Here is a 20,163-nt window from a genome sequence, read left to right as displayed (position 1 = left end):
ACAGACCTGGGTTTTATTTCTGGCTCTGCCACTGGCCTGTGACGCCATATCCCCACCTCATGCCTCAGTTTCCCCATTTGTACAATGAGAATAATAATGCCGACCCACCTTCCTGAAGTACTTGGAGATCTTTGAATCAGGAGAGCTATCTAAGAGCGAAGTGCTTGTGCTTAAGTAGGGAGAGAAGAACAGATGCCAAAACTGGGACCCTTTCATTCCTGTGAAGAGTGTATTATTAAAAACCTGCATTTGTCTTTTTTCAAAGATTTTACCGTGACGAAGGAATCTGACATGGAAAGGTGCCTATTGCGAGGAAAGCCGATAGCCAGCATAGCCTCTCCATCTCCCAGATTCCTCACTAGAAGGTAAACAAATCTGGTTATGTTATTCTTTGCTGAATACTTTGCCCACACACACAGTTAAAATAAATGGCACCAATTCAGCATGGAGTTCCAGTGCTCTTTATTCCTTAGTCAGAGAATTGCTAAGTAGGCTGATTTTGACACAAGATATACAGAAATAGGGAGCCCCCAATTTGTACAGACCAGGCAGATCAACAGGAAAATATTGACAAAAGCCTTTTCAAGAGATGGCCCTAATCCACAAAGTTTGAATCTTGAGCAAAACTTCCCTGGAGGTTAGGGGGGGTTGGGATCTGGGTTTCTCAATCTCTCTCCCCGCGCCCACATCTTTTTCTGAAATGGCAACAATATTATCCCAATGCTCTGCGAGGTTCTTAGCTGTCCTGGAGAATGGCAAGGATTAGAGACCAGAAACTCAAAGCAAGACTCAGCTGTAGAGTTTTGCCTGAATCCTATCAAGCCTGGGTTTGTGCAGAACTCAGACCAGGAGTTAGGTTTGTACCACAAGGGTCTGTCTGCAGTTGGCTGAGGGGGTGAGTCTCAGCTTTCGTGCTAGCTCACATCGAGTTAGCATGCTAAAAATAGAATGTAGCCACGGCTGTGGGATGGGCTAGTTGCCCCAAGATCTTGTGTGAGGGTCTCTAGAGAATCACAGAAATGTAGGGCTAGACGGAACCCCACGAGGCCATGGAGTCCATCCCTCCCACTGAGGCAGGATTAAAGAAGACCTAGATCATCCCTGCCAGGTGTTTCTCCAACGCATATTTAAAGACCTCCCATGACCGGGATTCCACAGCCTCCCTAAGGGTATTTTTACACTGCAGTTAGATACCCACAGCTGGGCCCATGCCAGCTGACTTGGGCTAAGGGGCTGTTCCATTGCATTGTGCATGTTTGGGCTGGGGGAGCCCAACTTCAGCCTGAATTCTGGGACTTGGGGTATGGAACAGCTTCCGTCTGAGGAGAGATTAATAAAACTGGGACTTTTCAGCTTGGAAAAGAAATGACTAAGGGGGGATATGGTTGAGGTCTATAAAATCATGACTGGTGTGGAGAAAGTAAATAAGGGAGTGTTATTTACTCCTTCTCATAACACAAGATCTAGGGGTCACCAAATAAAATGAACAGGCAGCAGGTTTAAAACAAACAAAAGGAAGTATTTCTTCACACAACGCACAGTCAACCTGTGGAACTCTTTGCCAGAGGACGTTGTGAAGGCCAAGACTATAACAGGGTTCAAAAAAGAACTAGATAAATTCATGGAGGATAGGTCCATCAATGGCTATTGGCAGGGATGGTGTCCCTAGCGTCTGTTTGCCAGAAGCTGGGAATGAGCGACAGGCGATAGATCACTTGATGATTACCTGTTCTGTTCATTCCCTCTGGGGCACCTGGCATTGGCTGCTGTCGGAAGACAGGATACTGGGCTAGATGGACCTATGGTCTGACCCAGTATGGCCGTTCTAATGTTCTCTTCCATCTTTCAGGGTCTAGAGCCTGGGCTCCAGCCCGAGCCCAAACCTCTACACCTCAGTTAAACAACCCCATGAGCCCAAGTCAACTAGCCTGGGCCAGCTACCGGTTTTTAATTGCAGGGGAGACATACCTAAAGTGACTTCTTCCAGTGCTTAACTATCCTCAGCGTTAGAAACTTTTTCCTAATATCTAACTTATATCTCCTTTGTTGCAAACTAAGCCAATTACCTCTTGTCCTCCCCTCTGTGGACATGGAGAACAATTGATCACCTTATGTTCTGTAGCTAATACTAGCTCTACCGGATCAGGTGAATGAAGAGAAAGCCTCCCTTATATACTAGCACGTCAGGCTACTTAGAAAGTGGTGGGTCCAATCTTGCAGCGTGCTGAGCACCTTTGTCTCTCATTGATTTCAATGGAGTTAGAGCACACAGCACCTTCCAGAAGGTATTGCAGGGTTTGGCCCCACAAGACTATGATCTTCCCATTACAATTCAATGATTGCCCACTAGGGAGAGCTATTAATCTATTGAACCCTTTAGAGAGACTTTTCCCCGTTTGCTTTTCTACTCTCTTAGGTGTTAAAAAGCATTGTGTGCCAGGTTGTTTAAATTAAATTATAGAAGGAAGATTCGTTGTTTCTGAGCCATCCTCTGAGGAGAGACAGCACTTTGTGTTCTCGGAGGCCTCACTGTTCAAATCAAACACTTTCCAGGTGTATTTCACAGAAATGTGTCAGCTCTTTAAGCAGTTGAATGGTGCAGATGGAGGGCCCTATGGTGTTAAGAAAACAGCTTCTTTGGGGGACTATTTATGGCTTTTCTCCCCAGCATGTTTCTTTACGTTTGCTTCTGAGCCACACACAAAACACTTTGATTACATGAAGGACTTTCATAAACTTGCAGCGGCACCAAAATTTCAGAGTGCAGATTGGGGCAACTAAAATGATTAGGGGTTTGGAACGGGTCCCATATGAGGAGAGACTAAAGAGGCTAGGACTTTTCAGCTTGGAAAAGAGGAGACTAAGGGGGGATATGATAGAGGTATATAAAATCATGAGTGATGTGGAGAAAGTGAAGAAGGAAAAGTTATTTACTTGTTTCCATAATATAAGAACTAGGGGCCACCAAATGAAATTAATGGGCAGCAGGTTTAAAACAAATAAAAGGAAGTTCTTCTTCACACAGTGCACAGTCAACTTGTGGAACTCCTTGCCTAAGGAGGTTGTGAAGGCTAGGACTATAACAGGGTTTAAAAGAGAACTGGATAAATTCCTGGAGGTTAAGTCCATTATTGGCTATTAGCCAGGCTGGATAAGGAATGGTGTCCATAGCCTCTGTTTGTCAGAGGGTGGAGATGGATGGCAGGAGAGAGATCACTTGATCATTACCTGTTAGCTTCACTCCCTCTGGGGCACCTGGCATTGGTCACTATCGGCAGACAGGATACTGGGCTGGATGGACCTTTGATGTGACCCAGTATGGCCGTTCTTATGTTCTGTTCTTATCCCAGTGTAGCTAGTTATTGCAGCACACTTTGTAGTGGGGAGCACACATCAGACCCGAACTTGCAGCCCGTGGTCCCGATCCTGAGAGGTAATGAGCACCCACAACTTCCCAGATCCTCTTATGTGCACTGCCAGGTTTACAATGGTGCCAGTGGCGCCAGACCCAGGCTCAAAAGCAGCTCTGACTGGGCCTGCTCCACTTATGCTGCGCCCGGATCAGCGCAAGTGGAGCAAGGGGAAGGGGCACGCTTGCAGCACAGGGCCAGGTGGGCCAGTGTGCATCTGGTGACCGCCATTTTGCAAACAGTGCCCTCACACTGGGCAGAGTGGGGCTGCCCCCGCCATGCCATGTCCCATTGCCCCTGGCCAGCCCCTCGCTCCGGGGATCGACCTCCCCATGCCATGTTCCATTGCCCCCCCTGGGGGTCCACAAATATGTTTGGCATTGGGCCCACAAAAGATTAATCCAGCCCTGCTTGTGTGTGCATAAAACCAGCTAAAACCATTGGGAATTTTGCAGGCCAAAGGGAAATTCATTGCTTAAAAATCCCTCATCAGAAATCTCTGAAAATACTAAGCCCAACTGTCCGAGTTACAGTCCTAACCTAAACTCACCTTTTCCTAAGTTTAGGAAAACTTTAATGCCCAGCTTAATGTTAAGGTCTAGAGTGCATCTATGTCAGAAGCTGATGGATCTCTGCTGATTGACCAATCTCTGTACTCTGATGCCAAGCTTCTGTTTGGTAGGTACAGAAGAATGGATGCTGAAAGCTCTGGAGTTGAAATTAACAGCGGGCCCCGTCCTGTGAGGTGCTGAGCACCCTCAACTCCAAATGATTGGGGTGGGATTTTTCTGATGCCTTACGGGGCTAGATGTCCAACTCCCATTGAAATCCCAGCCTTGATCACCTGGCAGGATTGGAGCCAATGGGTCTTCCTGATCCAGGCAAAACTCCTACGCACGTTAAATAATTGTGTCAAGTGTCACGAACCATTGATTTCCTCATGGTGATTCCTACTAGAATGTAGGATGATCTCCAAAGGGGATGGGAAGGGAATGGGGGCATTTAAAACCAGCCTGAACAACGTACTAGGACTTTTGTACTCTTGGGCCAGGCACCAGAGCCATACTTTGTTCACCACGCATCATGCTTAGTTCTATACATTTACTTCTGTCTAAAGACATTATTTTTAGGGTGTTATTTATCCCAAAGATGTTTAGAAAAGTAATAGACAGATCTTCCTTCCCTCACCCCCTCCTCTTCCACAGAACACACAGTGGTAGAACATATGGCATTGACAGAAGTAGACTAAATTGATTATCTTTATGAGTACCTAGTTAAATCTCTACTGATCTCCTTTTTGCAGAGGATTAAAGAGTGGTTTAGCCAATTGGATACTATAGATTCATTTACAGTAATTGTTTTCACTCACTTTACTCTTGAAGTTTGGGAGGGTGGGGGAAGAGAAAAATTATGATTACTGTAGATTTAGCTTTGAGTGCGTATGTGTGCGCACACATTTGTGTGTGTGTGTGTGTGTGTGTGTATTACACACACACACACACACACACACACACACACACACACACACACGTAAGTTTAATTAAAGAGGGAGTGTGGCCGAGAATGGCAATTTTGGAAGCTACGATATGAACATTTTTAATAACGTTGATTAAATTAATGTGGACTCAAATTTTCCCATCAGCCTTACATTCAATGCAGGTTTAATGCAGATGGTGGTACACACAAAACTCCTGGCTTGTAGAATATATTCTATACAGTGAGAGCTATTTGTATAAAGGCACTTCATTGTGTCAGTAGCGCCCTACCAAATTCACGGTTCTTTTTGGTCAATAGGATTTTTAAAATAGTAAATTTCATGATTTCAACTATTTATATCTGAAATTTCATGGTGTTGTAATAGTAGGCGTCTGACCCAAAAAGGAGTTGTGGGGGATCCCAAGGTTATTGTAGGGGGGGGGAGGAGTTGCAGTACTGCCACCCTTACTTCTGTGCTGCTGCTTGACATGGTGCTGCCTTCAGAGCAGGGTGCCCGGCTAACAGCCACCACTCTCCAGCCACCCAGCTCTGAAGGCAGTGCTCCGCCAGCAGCAGCGCAGAAGTAAGGGCGGCAATACTGTGACTCCCCTAAAATAACCTTGTGACCCCTGCAACTCCCTTTTGGGTCAGGATCCCCAATTCAAGAAACACAGGTTAAAAGCACACAAAAAAACAGCAAAGAGTCCTGTGGCACCTTATAGACTAACAGACGTATTGGAGCATGAGCTTTCGTGGGTGAATACCCACTTCGTCGGATGCATGTAGTGGAAATTTCCAGAGGCAGGTATAAATATGCACGCAAGAGTGAGTCAGGCTAGAGATAACGAGGTTATAGACCTGTTAGTCTATAAGGTGCCACAGGACTCTTTGCTGCTTTTACAGATCCAGATTAGCACGGCTACCCCTCTGATATAAAAGACCAGATTTCACATGGAGAAACCAGATTTCACTGCCCGTGATGCTTTTTTCCTGGCCATGCATTTGGCAGGGCCCTAGTCAGTGTAGACTTAACTCTTCAATCCCCACAGGACAGAGCTCTAACAAATATACCCCTGGATTGGCCAGGGATGGACCAGGAGACCCAAATCTTGTCCCTAACTTGCAGTTCCCAGGAAAAGGGAAGGAGATTGCAGGGCTGCAGCAGGGATCCTTGAACTGGAGGGAGGATCGGAGCTCCAAGTGCCGATTCAGCATTGCCTGAGACAGTCAGCATTTGCTTTTCCCATTCTTGACATGTTCCTTCTCCTAATTGGGGGAGATAGGAGGTGCAGCATAAGACTAAGGGCCATATCCTGCCCTGCGTTTTTCATTTGACTTCGAAACCACCAATACGATGGGCCAATGTCACTCTCACTTTACAAAGATTTAAATGTAGAGTAACTGCATGAGGTGCTGGATTTACACTGGTGTAATAGAGCACAGTTTGGCTGTTTGCCTCCTCAGGGCCAAATTCAAACTCTCAGTGTGCGTATACTGGGAAGAAAGGCAATATTTGACGTGTGTGGGATTGGATTTCCAGTGTTAGATTCTATTTAACTATTGAACTGCAGAATGATCTACCAAAATGGAGACCTGCTGCTCTTCGCATGCAAGCTGGGCTCTGCCATTCAGACAGTAAATGCCTTTAATACGGCACAAGATTCTTCTAAGAAGATTGTTTACAGTTTTACTGATCAAACAAAGTAAACAAGAGGGAAATGGCAATTGGAGAGAGAAATCTGGATAGCTCAGCTTACTGAAGTTATGAACAGTAATTACTGGAATTACTGAAAGGTAAAACCTCTTCTTTGTGTGCATCAACCATGGTCACAAAGGTTTTACTGATTCCCGTTCCAGTGGATCAGTTGCAAGGATTATGCAGCAGTTACGTCACCCATGTACAGCACAAAAGATCTCGAAAACAAACATCCTTGGAGGGAAGCAAGGTGGCAGATGCGCTGCACCTCTCAGGATCAGGCCCATTATCTGAAGACGCTGTGGGGTCTGTTATTCTCATCTTGATGCCCTGGGATTTATATGGAACTCTCATTCACGCTAATGGCAGGGAGGTGCAGAAATCCCCCTGAATCCAGATGGGACTAGACCCTCAACTGTAATTGACAAACACCAGACAAAGTAGAAATAGGATAGATTGTGCTGATCTCCTGAACAATGCAATTACTGAAAAAGCAGAGCTCAGTTTGTTTAACTAGCAGAGTCAAAGTCCTTACGGCGTCACAGAAACGCTTTCACCAATAGAGGCCTCCACACAAAGCATCACAACCCCGTTGCGATCGCTGCCCTTGGAGATGAAAGGAACGGTGTATGTACAAAATATGGCTACAGTTGGACTTGAGGGGTGGTGGCAGGCTGTGGTGGTGGGTAACTCCGAGCTCAGTCCATTGCTAGCTGAAGAACTTCTAGTGGTGGTGCTGTACTGATAATAGAGATGGAGGGCGAGTGGAGAATATAAAGAGACACTCACTCCAATCCTGCCCTATAACACATAGCTAACTCCTTCGTTTTCAGTTTAAACGATTTTTACCAAAAAAAATCCCGGGGTTTTATAAAAAATATTAGCCCCCCCCTCCGATTTTCACCCTACTTTTGTATCATTAAATATATAAAAAAATAACTTGTTTTATTAGGAAAACACAATACATCGCATGAGATCTATGTATGACGATAATACATTAGTCTGTGTGTATATGCAAAGCTGCCTGTTGACATAAGGCAATGTATTAGTCTAGAAGATAAACACAATAAACAGTCAGGCACTGCTCTGAAGTGCGGCTACAGCTGCACGTACTGATGAATCTCACGCCCACCACGCACACATTTCAAGATAACAGTTTAAAGATTTGACACTAAAAGGGGAAGGAAACGAAAATCTGTATCAGAAAACCTGTCAGAACCCAAGGAAGTATTAGAAAGTTAAAAACAAACAAACAAACAAACAGGAGAAAAGGATGAAGTTGAGTGTATGTGCTGCAAATGGTGTGGTCCAATTATTAAATGTAAATATTTATAGGCTAATAATTCTAAGTGTACAACAGTAAACTGTTGATTCAAATGAAAAGTTTTATTTGGGGAACAGAGATACACTGTTTTCTTAAACTCACAAGTAGCATTGTGTTTTGAGTTCGGTTTTGCAGCAAACTAAATTGAATTCTGTTCCAAGTATTAATATTTCCCCCCTGTCCTTCTGTCCACCAAATTAGACCCCAATATTTACCTAGAAAAATTCACACAGTTTTTTGCGCCGATTTTCACCTGTTTTTGTTGTAGTAATAAACATTAGTAAATTCCCAGGAAAAATTAAATAAAATAAAACCCGAAAACGAAGGGCCCTACACATAGCCAAGGCAGCCAGTCTGTGTAGTGGGGAAGGAATGTCTCATGCAGAGCTTCTTACCTGAAAGCTTTTGGTCAATACCCCTATAAACAGGTCCTTGTCTTCATCTCTTGGCCAGTGGTGGACTAGACAAGAGGGGGAATCAGAATGCCTGGAAATCAGAGATGGGCCAAGATCAAAACTCTGTTTTCTGAACCACCCCAAACTTTGGACTGCTTGAAATCAAGATCCTAATTTTGCAGCATGGTCCTATAGCCCCAATATAGATTTATATAAAACAAAGAAGAGGCATCTCTTGGATGCACAGTGATGGAAAGAATCAGTCAAGTGATGAGAACAGTCACCTTGCCCAGGAACAAGGGAATCAAAATGAAGAGAAACCCAGTAGTGAAGGTCCCACTTAAAATTCAGGAAGAATGGGAAGAATCAGGGAATTCATCTGGGCAACTAAGAGAAGTAGGAGGGTCTTGTATCCTGCGATCCAGGGAGGAGACTGAGAAGGGGGAAACAGTCCTGCCTAGATTACGTGCATGTGATTGTGGGTGGGAAAGTCGAAGAACATAATGGGTGAAAATCCTGGCCCTAGTCGAGTCAATGAGAGTTTTGCCCCAGACTTCAAGGGGCCAGCATGTCCCCCAGTATCTGAGTATTTATGTGTTTGACTGTTACTGAACTAGGGCTGGGTGGAAAATGACGAGCCAAGTTCTGCTCTCAGGGCGAGATCATGCCCATCGGTTATTTCTCAAGCTGAATTCCCTTTGAGTTAACAGACAACCGATATAAAAGCTTGAACTGTATTTTCCATTAAAGAAATGAGAGAGACCGTCTCCTAGGAGCCATCATGTAGTAGTGAAGGGTCATTAAACAGACCAGGGCTGGTCAGAACTTTTGGAACAAACTGAGTCTTAAACAAAAAGCTGTTTTCAAAAGTGAATGTTTGCAGGGCTGGCTCCTCAGTGGGTGGAAGTCAGGACAGTCCCATTGCAGAGATGTGCTGATTTATATGAGCGGAGGATCTAGCGTATCAGGTTTGAATAGGCACCAATGAAGACCTCTGGCTTTGAAGAGCTCCATCCATTAGGAAATTACACGTCGCTTCCACAGGATTCAAAACTCCTTTTCCCCCAGTGACTCTGCCGTGCCCCTTTTCCCTCTGGGTTCGCTGAGATCTGTGCCTGAGGCTTTGATCCTGCCCTGCACGGGTGCTGCGGTGCCAACCTACGTGCAAGTTGAAAGACAATGAGCTGAATGGGGATTGCAAAGCAACCAGGCCCTGCATTGGAGCAAGGCTGCACGGTCACCCAGTCACCCCTGCCGAGCAGCAGGTTTGAGGCCCAAGAGAGGAGCACATGCCTCGTTAATACAAAGGAGGACTGCGCTGAAGTCCGTGCGCGCTGAGACTCGCCCGTTGGCTTATGCTCTGCCCCTTTGACTCTGCGCACAAGAGGCCCCTGAACTGGTGACGGCTCAGCTCGGGCAGCTCCGCCATACTTCTGCCCATGGCTCCTGAACAGCTCCCTGCACTTCCACTTGTGCTGGAGCACGTGCTCTAGGTCATGTCCTAGGCTCAAGGCCAAGCTCTGCTTTCCGTTCAGCTACCCTACCATGCAAGAGAGGTCACCACGTGCACGTCTGTTCCCTGCTATCACTATATTCCTATAGGGCCTGAGCCTGTCAGCGGGAGTCTCCCATTATACGCAAGGGAAAGTTTGGATCAGGCCCTTGATCTCCACCCTTTCTGAAGCAGGATTTGTCCTTTCCCAAGTGATCCCTAAGGAAGTCGTGGAGCCGGTTAAGAAACTGGCACAAAATGTGAAGACTGAAACCAGGCCCCAGGTATTTGTCAGAGAGAAATATTAGAATTTCTTCCTGAGAAATCCCCTCCCACTTCTCCCTACTCCATCTTCATACCCACTTTCTGAAGACGGCATCCAAGGCGCAAGTTGGTAGGAGCCGTTCTACTCGTTCTAGCTATTTCTGGGTCATTCTGCACCAGGAAAAACAAAGAAAAGCTTAGTAATGAAAAAAATGAAATGGGATTTCCCTAAGCTGATTGCTGATAAAAAAAAAACCTTTTCCACGTTCATTTTTTTGTACAAAACCCATCTGTCAATATTTCAGGCTGCCTCGGTCTCCCCGCCTTGTTCGAGCTGCTACTAGATCAATAGGTGCCCATTTTCACGCGTTCCTTCCTAATCTTTTTAGTTAAGCTTTGTGCAGGGGTTTTTAAAACATTCCCAGTGGACCCTGTGTCCATTTAGCCCACAGGCAATGAGCTGTTTTGTGCTCAGAGATGCGCAGCTCCAATCCAGGGTAAAAGCGGCCTGACTACCGCGATGTCGGACAGGATCGCGGGCAAAAGCAGCTCGGTGGGACTCCTAGGCTGCATTTTGACATGATTCACCGTATTAAAGCATTTACACCTATTGCAGGACTTACTGGGCCTTCGCCAGGCTCACCACAAGTCCTGGAAATGTGATACAGAGCGAGACTTTGCAATTCCAGAGCCCCTTGCATAAAAGCATTTCAACGAGCTTTGCAAACATCTAGGGCGAGGCTGTGCAACCCTGACTCATGGTGGTGGAACAAGTCCTCCCTAACGTGAGCATGGATTGCACAATCCAGCTGTAATGAATGAAGCCTCAAAACAGCGAGGTACTTATTTCCATTTTCAGGAGTGCTGAAAAATCCAAGCTGTGAGCAAGTAGTAATTTGGATGGGTAATTAGGTGCCTCTTTAGCTTCTCCAGCATCATCAAGGTACAGGAAGGGGAATTTTGTACATTGGCGGGTATGATTTTTGGTCCAACTTTATGTGAAGCTTCCATTTATAAAAGAGCTAATAAACAAACAGACGTTTTACTAAATGGTTAATCCATTGTTACAAAGTCCAGCAAATTGCTTATAACCATATAGTACACTTTGTAGTGGTATGTTTATAACCAACTATAAAACGCTCTACTCATATCTGTATCTCTGTTTATAACATTTGTTTGCTAATGAAATCTAACTGGAAAGTGTGACTTTTTTTAAATGCCAATTGTGCCTGTCTGTTTTATAGGTGTGGAAGCTGACAGAGGTCAGGTAAATTTCCACAGATCACTCAGTTAAGTGGAGTTGGGAATAGAACATAGGACTCTGACCCCCAGTCCTTTGCTCTTATCCTACAGACTAGACTTCTTCTCCAGTCCTCTTCTCCTTCCCAGCCTCCTAATTGGTTTTCTTGTTGTTTAGCAAAAAGTGTCTTGCTGAGCATTCAGAGCAAGCCTTCAGAATGAGGACTCATGGGTATTCCTCCCCATTTTGTGACTCTGCACCTCGGGCAAGGTGCTTTACCTCTGCCTCAGTCTCTCCATCTGTAAAATGGGAATAATGATCCATAATGATGGTTTAAGGACTGATGGTCCAAGGACTGTAAACTCTTCAGGACAGGGACCATCTTTTGGTTGTGTGTTTGTATAGCAAACCTAGCACAATGGGGCCCTGATCTGGGCCTGTAAACAAGCAAATTCCTTACCGCAGAGAGTTTACTCATTCTTGTTTGGAAGGTGCTTTGAGATCCTCAGATGAATCAAACAGTCTTCTTGTTATTACAGCTTGAAGCCATGTTAGGCAGCAAGATTCTATAGTAGTAGTGAAGGGTCATTAAACAGGGTCATTAGACAAAATTTTCTGCGTCCATTTCTGTATTCCCTATTTCCTCAGGAGATTGTGTGCGGGAGTTTTAGTGACACGACATGTAGCTTTCATTCATTGGCTTCCCCGAGGTCTATTGAGAAATATAGAATCAGGTTCAGCATTGAATGGCAAGTTGACACAGTGGGAAAAATCCATCCCTGGCATAACTTTGATGTAAATCTAGATTCTATTGATTTAACCCAAGACAAATTTGGCCCACTTTATCTTGAGGTCAAATTTTAACCCTATTATATATTTTTTTCTTGTTAACGTAATACAGTGCTCTCTCCTTCACATCTGTCATTCAGCAAATTTTTGTTGTTGGCTTAACACAGCCCAGAGAGAAAACCAGCAAATCAAAGGAATCGTTCCATATTTGATGCTCTTTCTGAAGCTCAGAATCAAGCGGAAATTATTTCATCCTCTCCTAGACCAAGTCTCAAAACATCTCTCAGTCATGGATTTGAACCCCGCGCTTCTCCAACCAGAAGGATTGGGATGCAAAAAGAATTTGACGATGACTTTGGTAAGACAGCATTTAACAAAGTATCACAAAATGCAGTAGTTATTCATTACATTTCTAAGACAGTTTGTAATGCTATCAGATGTTACTCTTCTAATGCAGGACAGAAGAGATTATGGGGCTCGTATGACCAGTTGTGACAAGGGATAGTCCAGGGGTTCTCAAACCTGGGGTCATGACCCCTCAGAGGGTTGCAAGATTATTACGCGAGCTGTCAGCCTCCACCCCAAATCCCGCTTTGCCTCCAGAATTTATAACAGTGTTAAATATAAAAAAAAATGCGTTTTTAATTTAGGGGGGGGGTCGCATTCATAGGTTTGCTGTGTGAGAGGGGTCACCAGTACAAAAGTTTGAAAACTACTGGGATAGTCAGACGCTTTTTGAATTTTTGATATTTCAGCTAAAATGGTCATTGAAATGTCAAACTTTGGCACATACACAAAAAAGGAAAAAAAACACGAGCTTTGCTGTGAAAAAAAAATTCCCTCTGTCTTTCTAGCCAACTGTAGCAGTGACAAACAGGCCCCTGATTGTGATAGTCTATATTGTTGCCATGTGCTTTTGTAACCCCTTGAGGCTTCATTTGAGGATCTCAAAAAGCTTTACGATTAACCCTCCCAACCCCCTCTTTGGTACATATGGGATACTGTTACATACGGGATACTGTCCCAGTTCTGCAAATGGGGAAACTGAGGCAGAGAGCTTTTAACCAAGTGAACCAAGGTCAGTGGTAGAGTCAAGAGTTGAACTCAGGATTGCTGGGGGATTGGCAGGAGGAAGGTTGTCACTTTATACTCTAAATAAATGTTTGCATCGAGACCAGGGAAAGTTTGTTGCTGAAAGGGTTAAGGAGCAAACAATAGCAAGCATGCCTTTGTCAGAGGAGACCTTGGCTTCCTTTTGCCAAACAGTAGCAGATGGTGCATTGTTTCGAGGGCTTTTCAGAGACAAAAGAACAAGATCAGATAATCTTTCTCCAAAGAGGGTACTTTGAAAAAGCCCTTGCTCTTATCAAGGATGCTTCATTGTTGCCCCCACAAGATTTTATATGCAATATCGGATTTTTGAGGTGGGTGAGCAATCAACATTATTTATTCTGTCTCTTCCTCAGCCTCCAACAAATAGGAAGGGCAGTTCAGAGGCTTGCACACTAAGTCTCTTGTCTGCAGAGTTTCCCATTGAACAAAAGATGTTTCACTCATCTGGTATTAATGGATAAGGGCCCGGATTCTGCAGTCTCTTGATTAGCGAGGAAAACACCCTGCCACATAAAGTGTATGAGTCGAATGATAGAAACTTCTTCCTGTATACAAGGAAGGAAGTCTTTGCAAACCCCCAGCATTTGCAGAGGTTAAGGGAGTTTGACTGAATCCAGCCCCAAGTTTGATTGTAAGCAGGGTAGCTTCCAGCCTATGTCACTTCTTCCTAGGTGAGGTAAGGTATTGTCATTTTGAGGGACAATATAGATTTGAACTACAGGTCACAAAGAGCTCTGCTCACCACTGGTGTCAAATGGGAGATGCATATGAAAGACAGTATTAAATGCTCCCATAACTAACAACAACCATCAGTTAATACTGGTACACGCTTTTGCAGAAAAGAGTGAGAGTCATTTCTGCAGTGCAGATTGTATAATGAGGCGCAATTATATAGATCACTGCAAAACGTAAATATTTATCTTTAAAATACATATGCATCCCCTAAATACTAATTGCTACTGAGTATTTCCTTTACACGATAATGAAATCCTTAAAGTATACAACAGAAGGCAGCAGAACAAATGGGAGCTTGCAAAATATCTAATATTTGTTAATATCTACCACCGAGAGTTAAGTGAAAGAGCCCATCCCTGGCTCTTGACACTTCTGTTTTTATAACAAAATGTTGACCAAAATCCACAGCCCCCCTCAAATACAATGGGCTGCCCACTTCATCTATACAAGTTGTTCTTTGACAAACCCATGTAATCTCCACAGAAGATCACTGGAAAGCAACACACTTTTTTAATAGAGGGGCATGCCAATCAATTTAGGCAGAAAATATACTTTAACTTAGTATTGGTCTGAGCTGGTAAGCAAATGTTCTCCAGATTCTGATTAACACCAGCCACTCTTCTGTAGGGTCCTGGGCTGCATTCTTCTTCCGCAGGTGGGACCACATATTAAAAGATCATTGAAAAGCGGCAGCCCCAAAAGTTCCGCTCTTTTTTTCTTGCCTTAGGAAAATCTCCCCAGCAGCTTAAATGAGTTTTGCCTGTACAGGAGTTGGCACTATAATTGTTTATAAGATTTGTGTAATCCGCTATAGATCAAATCTTGCGCCTGTCGAAATAAATGGGAGTTTTCAAGGGAGTGGAATCAGAATTCCACCTTAAGTGTGTGGTCCTCCAAAGCTATTGTATATATTGCGGGAGAGTTTGGGAGGTACTAACAGCAGTTAAGCACTTGTTTGTACTTCTGTAACTATATTGGGCTAGAAACAGATACAAGTAAAGTATAGTGTGCATGGAGATATACTAACATAAAGGTATAGTTTATTTAATATCGAGGTTAACATGTATGCTATTTAACATATCGTCTCTTAGGTGCCTAAATCCCTTTTGAAAAAGGGACTTAGGTGCTTTTGAAAAATCTTACTCTTAATGCCCAATCCTATAGTCTGCTCATGTGACTGGCATGATTTTCAGTTAAGAGGACTTGTGAAAGTAAGGTCTTCTCACGTGACTATGGGTCACAGAATCAGTGCATGCTTGTGGTGACTAGAATGAGTAGTTTGGGATCTTCTGAGATGAAAGATTGGGCTTTAAAACTGAAATTCACTGTTGACCCAAGATTTCCCATTTTCTTTTTAATTCAAACTACAGTACAGCAGATGTTTTAAATTATTTCATTAGAACTGGGAATAGAGGTGCAATCCGAGCAAATAGCCTTAAAATGTAATAATTTCACTGGAAGCACAAAGAAGAGGTATTTGTACATAAAACCATTTCCTTCCTTTGCAGACGCTTAATAATCTTTTGTGTCACTAGAGGGAGCTAGCCTCTTGTTTGTAGAACATGGAGGAGAAGTGATTAAATTAATAGAATCAAAGCATGGCAGAGACTTGTAACATCACTGCTTCCATTAATTGTCCTCAGACTGAAGAGCTTGAGAGAAGACTCCTTTGGTGTTTTGCTTTAAGATCATAAGCATCACCTCATGTATTTCACAACAGCTTACAACCTCGTTGCCTAGCAAAGCTCAAACAAGTTTGGTCTTTGACTTCCAACTGGCTTTAAAGTGTTTTGCGATGAGCCCCCTTTCAGTGGGAGGCATGGAAGTGTAGCTTTCCCCTTGAATCAATAAAGAAAATTGCTCTGATTCTCATCACTACTAACTTTCCTTCTTTGACCTAGTACCATTCCCCATTCGAGAGGACTGTTTGGATTGTTCATTATCCGGCAGATAAATCAGACCATGGACTGTTTGTTCAGGAAGAGACCCCCCCTCCCCACTCCCTCATTCTGTGTCACAGCAACTCTTCTCCCAAGCTCTAGCATGCCGCTATTTGAAATATCCCACTCCAGGAAGTGTCCTGGGCACGTGTGTGTCTCCTACACTGAAGCAACCAGCATTGGTCTTGCACCACTGGTTGCACATTAGAAGTGCAGTGGATTGGGAGAATTCAATCCAAACATAACTGGTGAACAATGGAAATGACATTTTATGGAGATTTTCACAACTTTGACCAGCTATAGTTTAAAGATTTAATAGCTCATATTTCTCTGTCCCACGTAAAGGCTGGAACCATAGCTAACATGCTCCAATTGGAATGATCTCCCTGCCTAGCTCTACTCGCATTAACTAGCAGCAGAAGCCAACTGCTTTGTCACTGTGGAAACGGCCATAGGTAGAAATTTTGGCTGCCTCCTGGACTACTGTGCAGCGTTGCAGTAGGGGAGTTGAATCGGGCCTATCAATGGAATTTTGGCCAACCTCTTGTGCTAAAGGATTTAAAAATAAGCACAAAATATGTCAGAAGCCAGCGAGAGTAGACAAAGTGATTCTGAGAGGTAGACAGTATGAAGACAAGCCAAAAATGTGGAAGTGCTCAGGTCCCAGGCAGATTTACTTATATAGGGAAACAGACCCAAAACACAAAGGCTACAATTCAACAGGATACACAAAACTGCCAACATCATGAAAGTAAACCAATCAATTTCACTTAGCTACAATCTGTTCCTAATTACACTCCATCTCAGGCTCTCCTGCACTAGTGCAATGTTGAAATGTTTGGGCTGAAAACAATGCAGAGGATGTTTTCCCCTCCCCATCACAAACTGTTTCCACTGGATTTTGCAAAAAGAAGAACAGGAGTACTTGTGGCACTTTAGAGACTAACAAATTTATTAGAGCATAAGCTTTCGTGGACTACAGCCCACTTCTTCGGATGCATATGCATATCCGAAGAAGTGGGCTGTAGTCCACGAAAGCTTATGCTCTAATAAATTTGTTAGTCTCTAAGGTGCCACAAGTACTCCTGTTCTTCTTTTTGCGGATACAGACTAACACGGCTGCTACTCTGAAACCTGTCACTGGATTTTGATTTCCTTAACTCATGGAAACATTTATCATCAGGCTGAAATTGTGAAAAGCTTGGTTCAAATTTGACCTGACTTTTCCCCTCCTCCTATAAGGTGATCATGGCACAGGGGATTGGACATTCAGTTGTGAGATTATAAATCCCTTTCAGAGGTTTAGAGAGTCCAAAGTCAGGAGATACCATTGTGATCATCTAGTCTGTGCTCCTGTATAACACAGACCACAGAACTTCTCCAAAATCATTTCTCGGGCAGATCTTTTAGAAAAAACATCCAGTCTTGATTTTAAAATTGTCAGTGAATCCACCACAATGGTTGGCAAATTGTTCCAATGGTTAATTACTCTCACTGTTAAAAATGTTCAACTTATTTCTGACTGAATTTTTCTAGCTTCTAGTTCCAACTATTGGATTTCTTTGCTAGACCAAACAGCTCATTATCAAATATTTGTATTTATAGATTGCAGTCAAGTTACCCCTTAACCTTCTCTTTGCTAAACTAAATAGATTGAGCTCCTCTATCACTATAAGGCACATTTTCTAATCTTTTAATCATTCTCGTGGCTCTTCGCTGAACCCTCTCCAATTTATCAACACCCTTCTTGAACTGTGGACACCAGAATTGGACACAATATGCCAGCAGTAGTTGCACCAGTGCAAATGTATGTGTGATCTTGGGCTGCTGAACGGCCTTAAGGCTCTTTTACACGGAAAAAGAAAGCTCTTCATAAGAATTACTCCAATTCTATCATAAAGGAAAAAAATACTGCACGGTAGTTAGTCATCTCCAAGTTGCACTTACACACATTTCAGGTTGCAAGTGCATATCTTTGTAATAATTGGTTCGTACTGATTGCTGACACTGGCAGAATAAAGGGAAGTTGTCCTTGAATAAAGCAGCAGTAAGTGCTTCTGTCTAACTTCAAGTGATTAGAAAAATTAGACTTTGAGCCCAGCTTTTTAAATTATATCTAGTAGGGATTCTACAGGGTTTACTTCGATTATGCAGGTGTAGCGGTAAGTGATTTTTTTTTAAACGCTATTGGAATAGAATGGAGGCTGTGAAATTTAGCCAGATAAGGGGTTTTTTGAATGCAGGATGCAAAGAGTGCATCAAGATATAGCAAGATGGATACACGAGGGTGCTGGATGAGTGGGGTTTGTTTAAATGAGGTCCAGCTTTATTTAGCTTGCTTTCATGCTGGGCATATGTAGGCATTAGGTGCACTTGCATCATCTGCATCGGCAAGGTCCCTCTCAAGGTTCCATAGAACTGCATCTGACCTGCTCCTTATGCGTCTGCATGGCACATACCACTTGCACACAATGAATGAGGTTCTGCGCACTAAGCTGCCAACAAGCTTCCTTGCACACACTCTGCCAGGGAACGTCCCTGAAACTATTTAAAGTCAGGAGCGAGACAGTCAAGATGGACAATACCACGTGCTTTCGTGAAACAATAAGCTCCCAGTGAGTAATAATGTGACCTCACATTAACCTTATGTTCAAGAGAAATAAAACAAGATGGAAGTGATGCAGCAAATCATTTATTCACTGTGGCCGTAGTAGCATTTTGATGCCTCTAATCTGTTTAGCCGTAAAACTTTCAAATTTGGAGGATAAGCTGAGGCTACCTCAGAGTCATAATTATATCCTAGAGAATCCTTTCTGGATTCCCGGCCACAGCTTTGGAATGGCCCAGGGGTTAGCGTGCCTTTAAACAACCAGATAAGCAGAATTCGTGTTGAGAACCTTAGTTTATACACTTGTATATACAATTGCACTATATACAATTATATAAGGAGACACCCTGAAATGGCTGTTGAACGTGATGAGGAATCCAAGTAGAAGCTAAGCTACTGTTCATCTGTCTTTTCCCTGCTATTCTCTTCAATACATGCAAGATCTTGCTATGCAATCAACAGTTCTTTTTCCTACAAGGTCACTAAAAATGTGAGATTCCACTGCTCTTTGGCTAAAGTACCTTGTAACATTTCACCAGCTCAGTATGGCCAGCCCAAGTATGCAAAAGTCATGAGTCAGGCCCACCCCCCACCCCAAAAATCACAAGATCGTCTTAAAAAAGGATTATTTTTTTTTAAAGTGATGGATTCTTTTCATTCGCCTCCTGGTTTCTGTGTCTTTAGGACACACTTGCTTCACCTTTTCAAGCTTTTCCCCAGAACCAGGAGAGCTAGAAACATCCTTTTAAAAAAATTTAAAAAAAAAGCTGAGATTCTCATGCACTCTTCTCTTGAGTCCAGAAGCTGGGTCTTTAATAGAAAGCCCCAAATATCATAAGACTTGTGCTAAAATCATGAGATCTGATGACGCCGCACGAGGTCAGTGAAACTGACGGCAGAGCTCTTAATCACCTCGCAAAATAGCAACAATGTTCCCGTGGAAGCCTGAATAAATTTGGGGCATTGACATTTTATTTCCCCCACCTCTGTGTACACATGTCATGATGCTTTTTAGGTCAAGAAACCCACACGCTTTCTACAGCTTTGATCGAAGCCCCTATAAAAAAAAAGTGCTTTGGCTTTTTAAAAACCTGCATATGTCAAGCTAGTATTGGGATTTGGGAACCTTTGGACCCAAAGTATACCAGCATGAGCTATCCCCCTTAATGCAAACATCCCTGAAATTCTGGGGGGAAATGCAGCTCTGAAATTGATAAATCAGGCCCATTTCGACTTACGATACATATAATGATCCATTTTATGATACTCATTTCTGAAAGTGACGCAGCTCAGAGTACGTATGTAACCTGTTTGAACAGGCTTCACAAATTCATCTGAGAAGCTTTATATAGCCAAGAACATATAATTAGTAAACATTACATCACCTAGAGAGCAACAGCCAGGAGAGTTGTAATAAGGAAGTAGCACTGAGATGGGAGTGCCTAGAGTGAGAACAAGCAACAGCATCAATATGCCGTGGTTATGAGATTGTTCCTCCCTGACAAAGTGAAAGAATCACAACTGCAGTGCAGTGCTGAGAGAAGTGGGACACATGGAGGAACAGGTGCAGCGCCACTAGAAGTCTGAAACTGGTGGATCAAGGTTTGAAAGCTTTTATTCTATTCTATGTCTGTGCGTTCTGTAGGTGCAGCCCCGAGAGAAAGAGGAAAAGGTGGGATTA

General features: G+C 43.4%; 1 protein-coding gene across 2 annotated transcripts in view; it reads left to right on the top strand.

Moving 5' to 3' along the window:
* CCDC187 (coiled-coil domain containing 187) overlaps positions 1–20,163 on the top strand; it is a 66,817-nt gene that overhangs the window by 15,116 nt on the left and 31,538 nt on the right. Inside the window, exons 8-9 of one of the 2 annotated variants that reach the window (XM_054007869.1) lie at positions 266–365; positions 12,350–12,444. In XM_054007869.1, the coding sequence (XP_053863844.1) occupies positions 266–365; positions 12,350–12,444 (195 nt within the window). Of the gene's footprint in view, positions 1–265; positions 366–12,253; positions 12,445–20,163 lie in introns of both variants that reach the window. The other variant, XM_054007870.1, reaches the window with a different exon arrangement.

Source organism: Malaclemys terrapin, chromosome 17 (genome assembly GCF_027887155.1).
Source record: "Malaclemys terrapin pileata isolate rMalTer1 chromosome 17, rMalTer1.hap1, whole genome shotgun sequence".
Classification (NCBI taxonomy): Eukaryota; Metazoa; Chordata; order Testudines; family Emydidae; genus Malaclemys; species Malaclemys terrapin.
The sequence above is the reverse complement of the archived record's forward strand: the minus strand, read 5'-3'. Positions and strand labels throughout refer to the sequence as shown.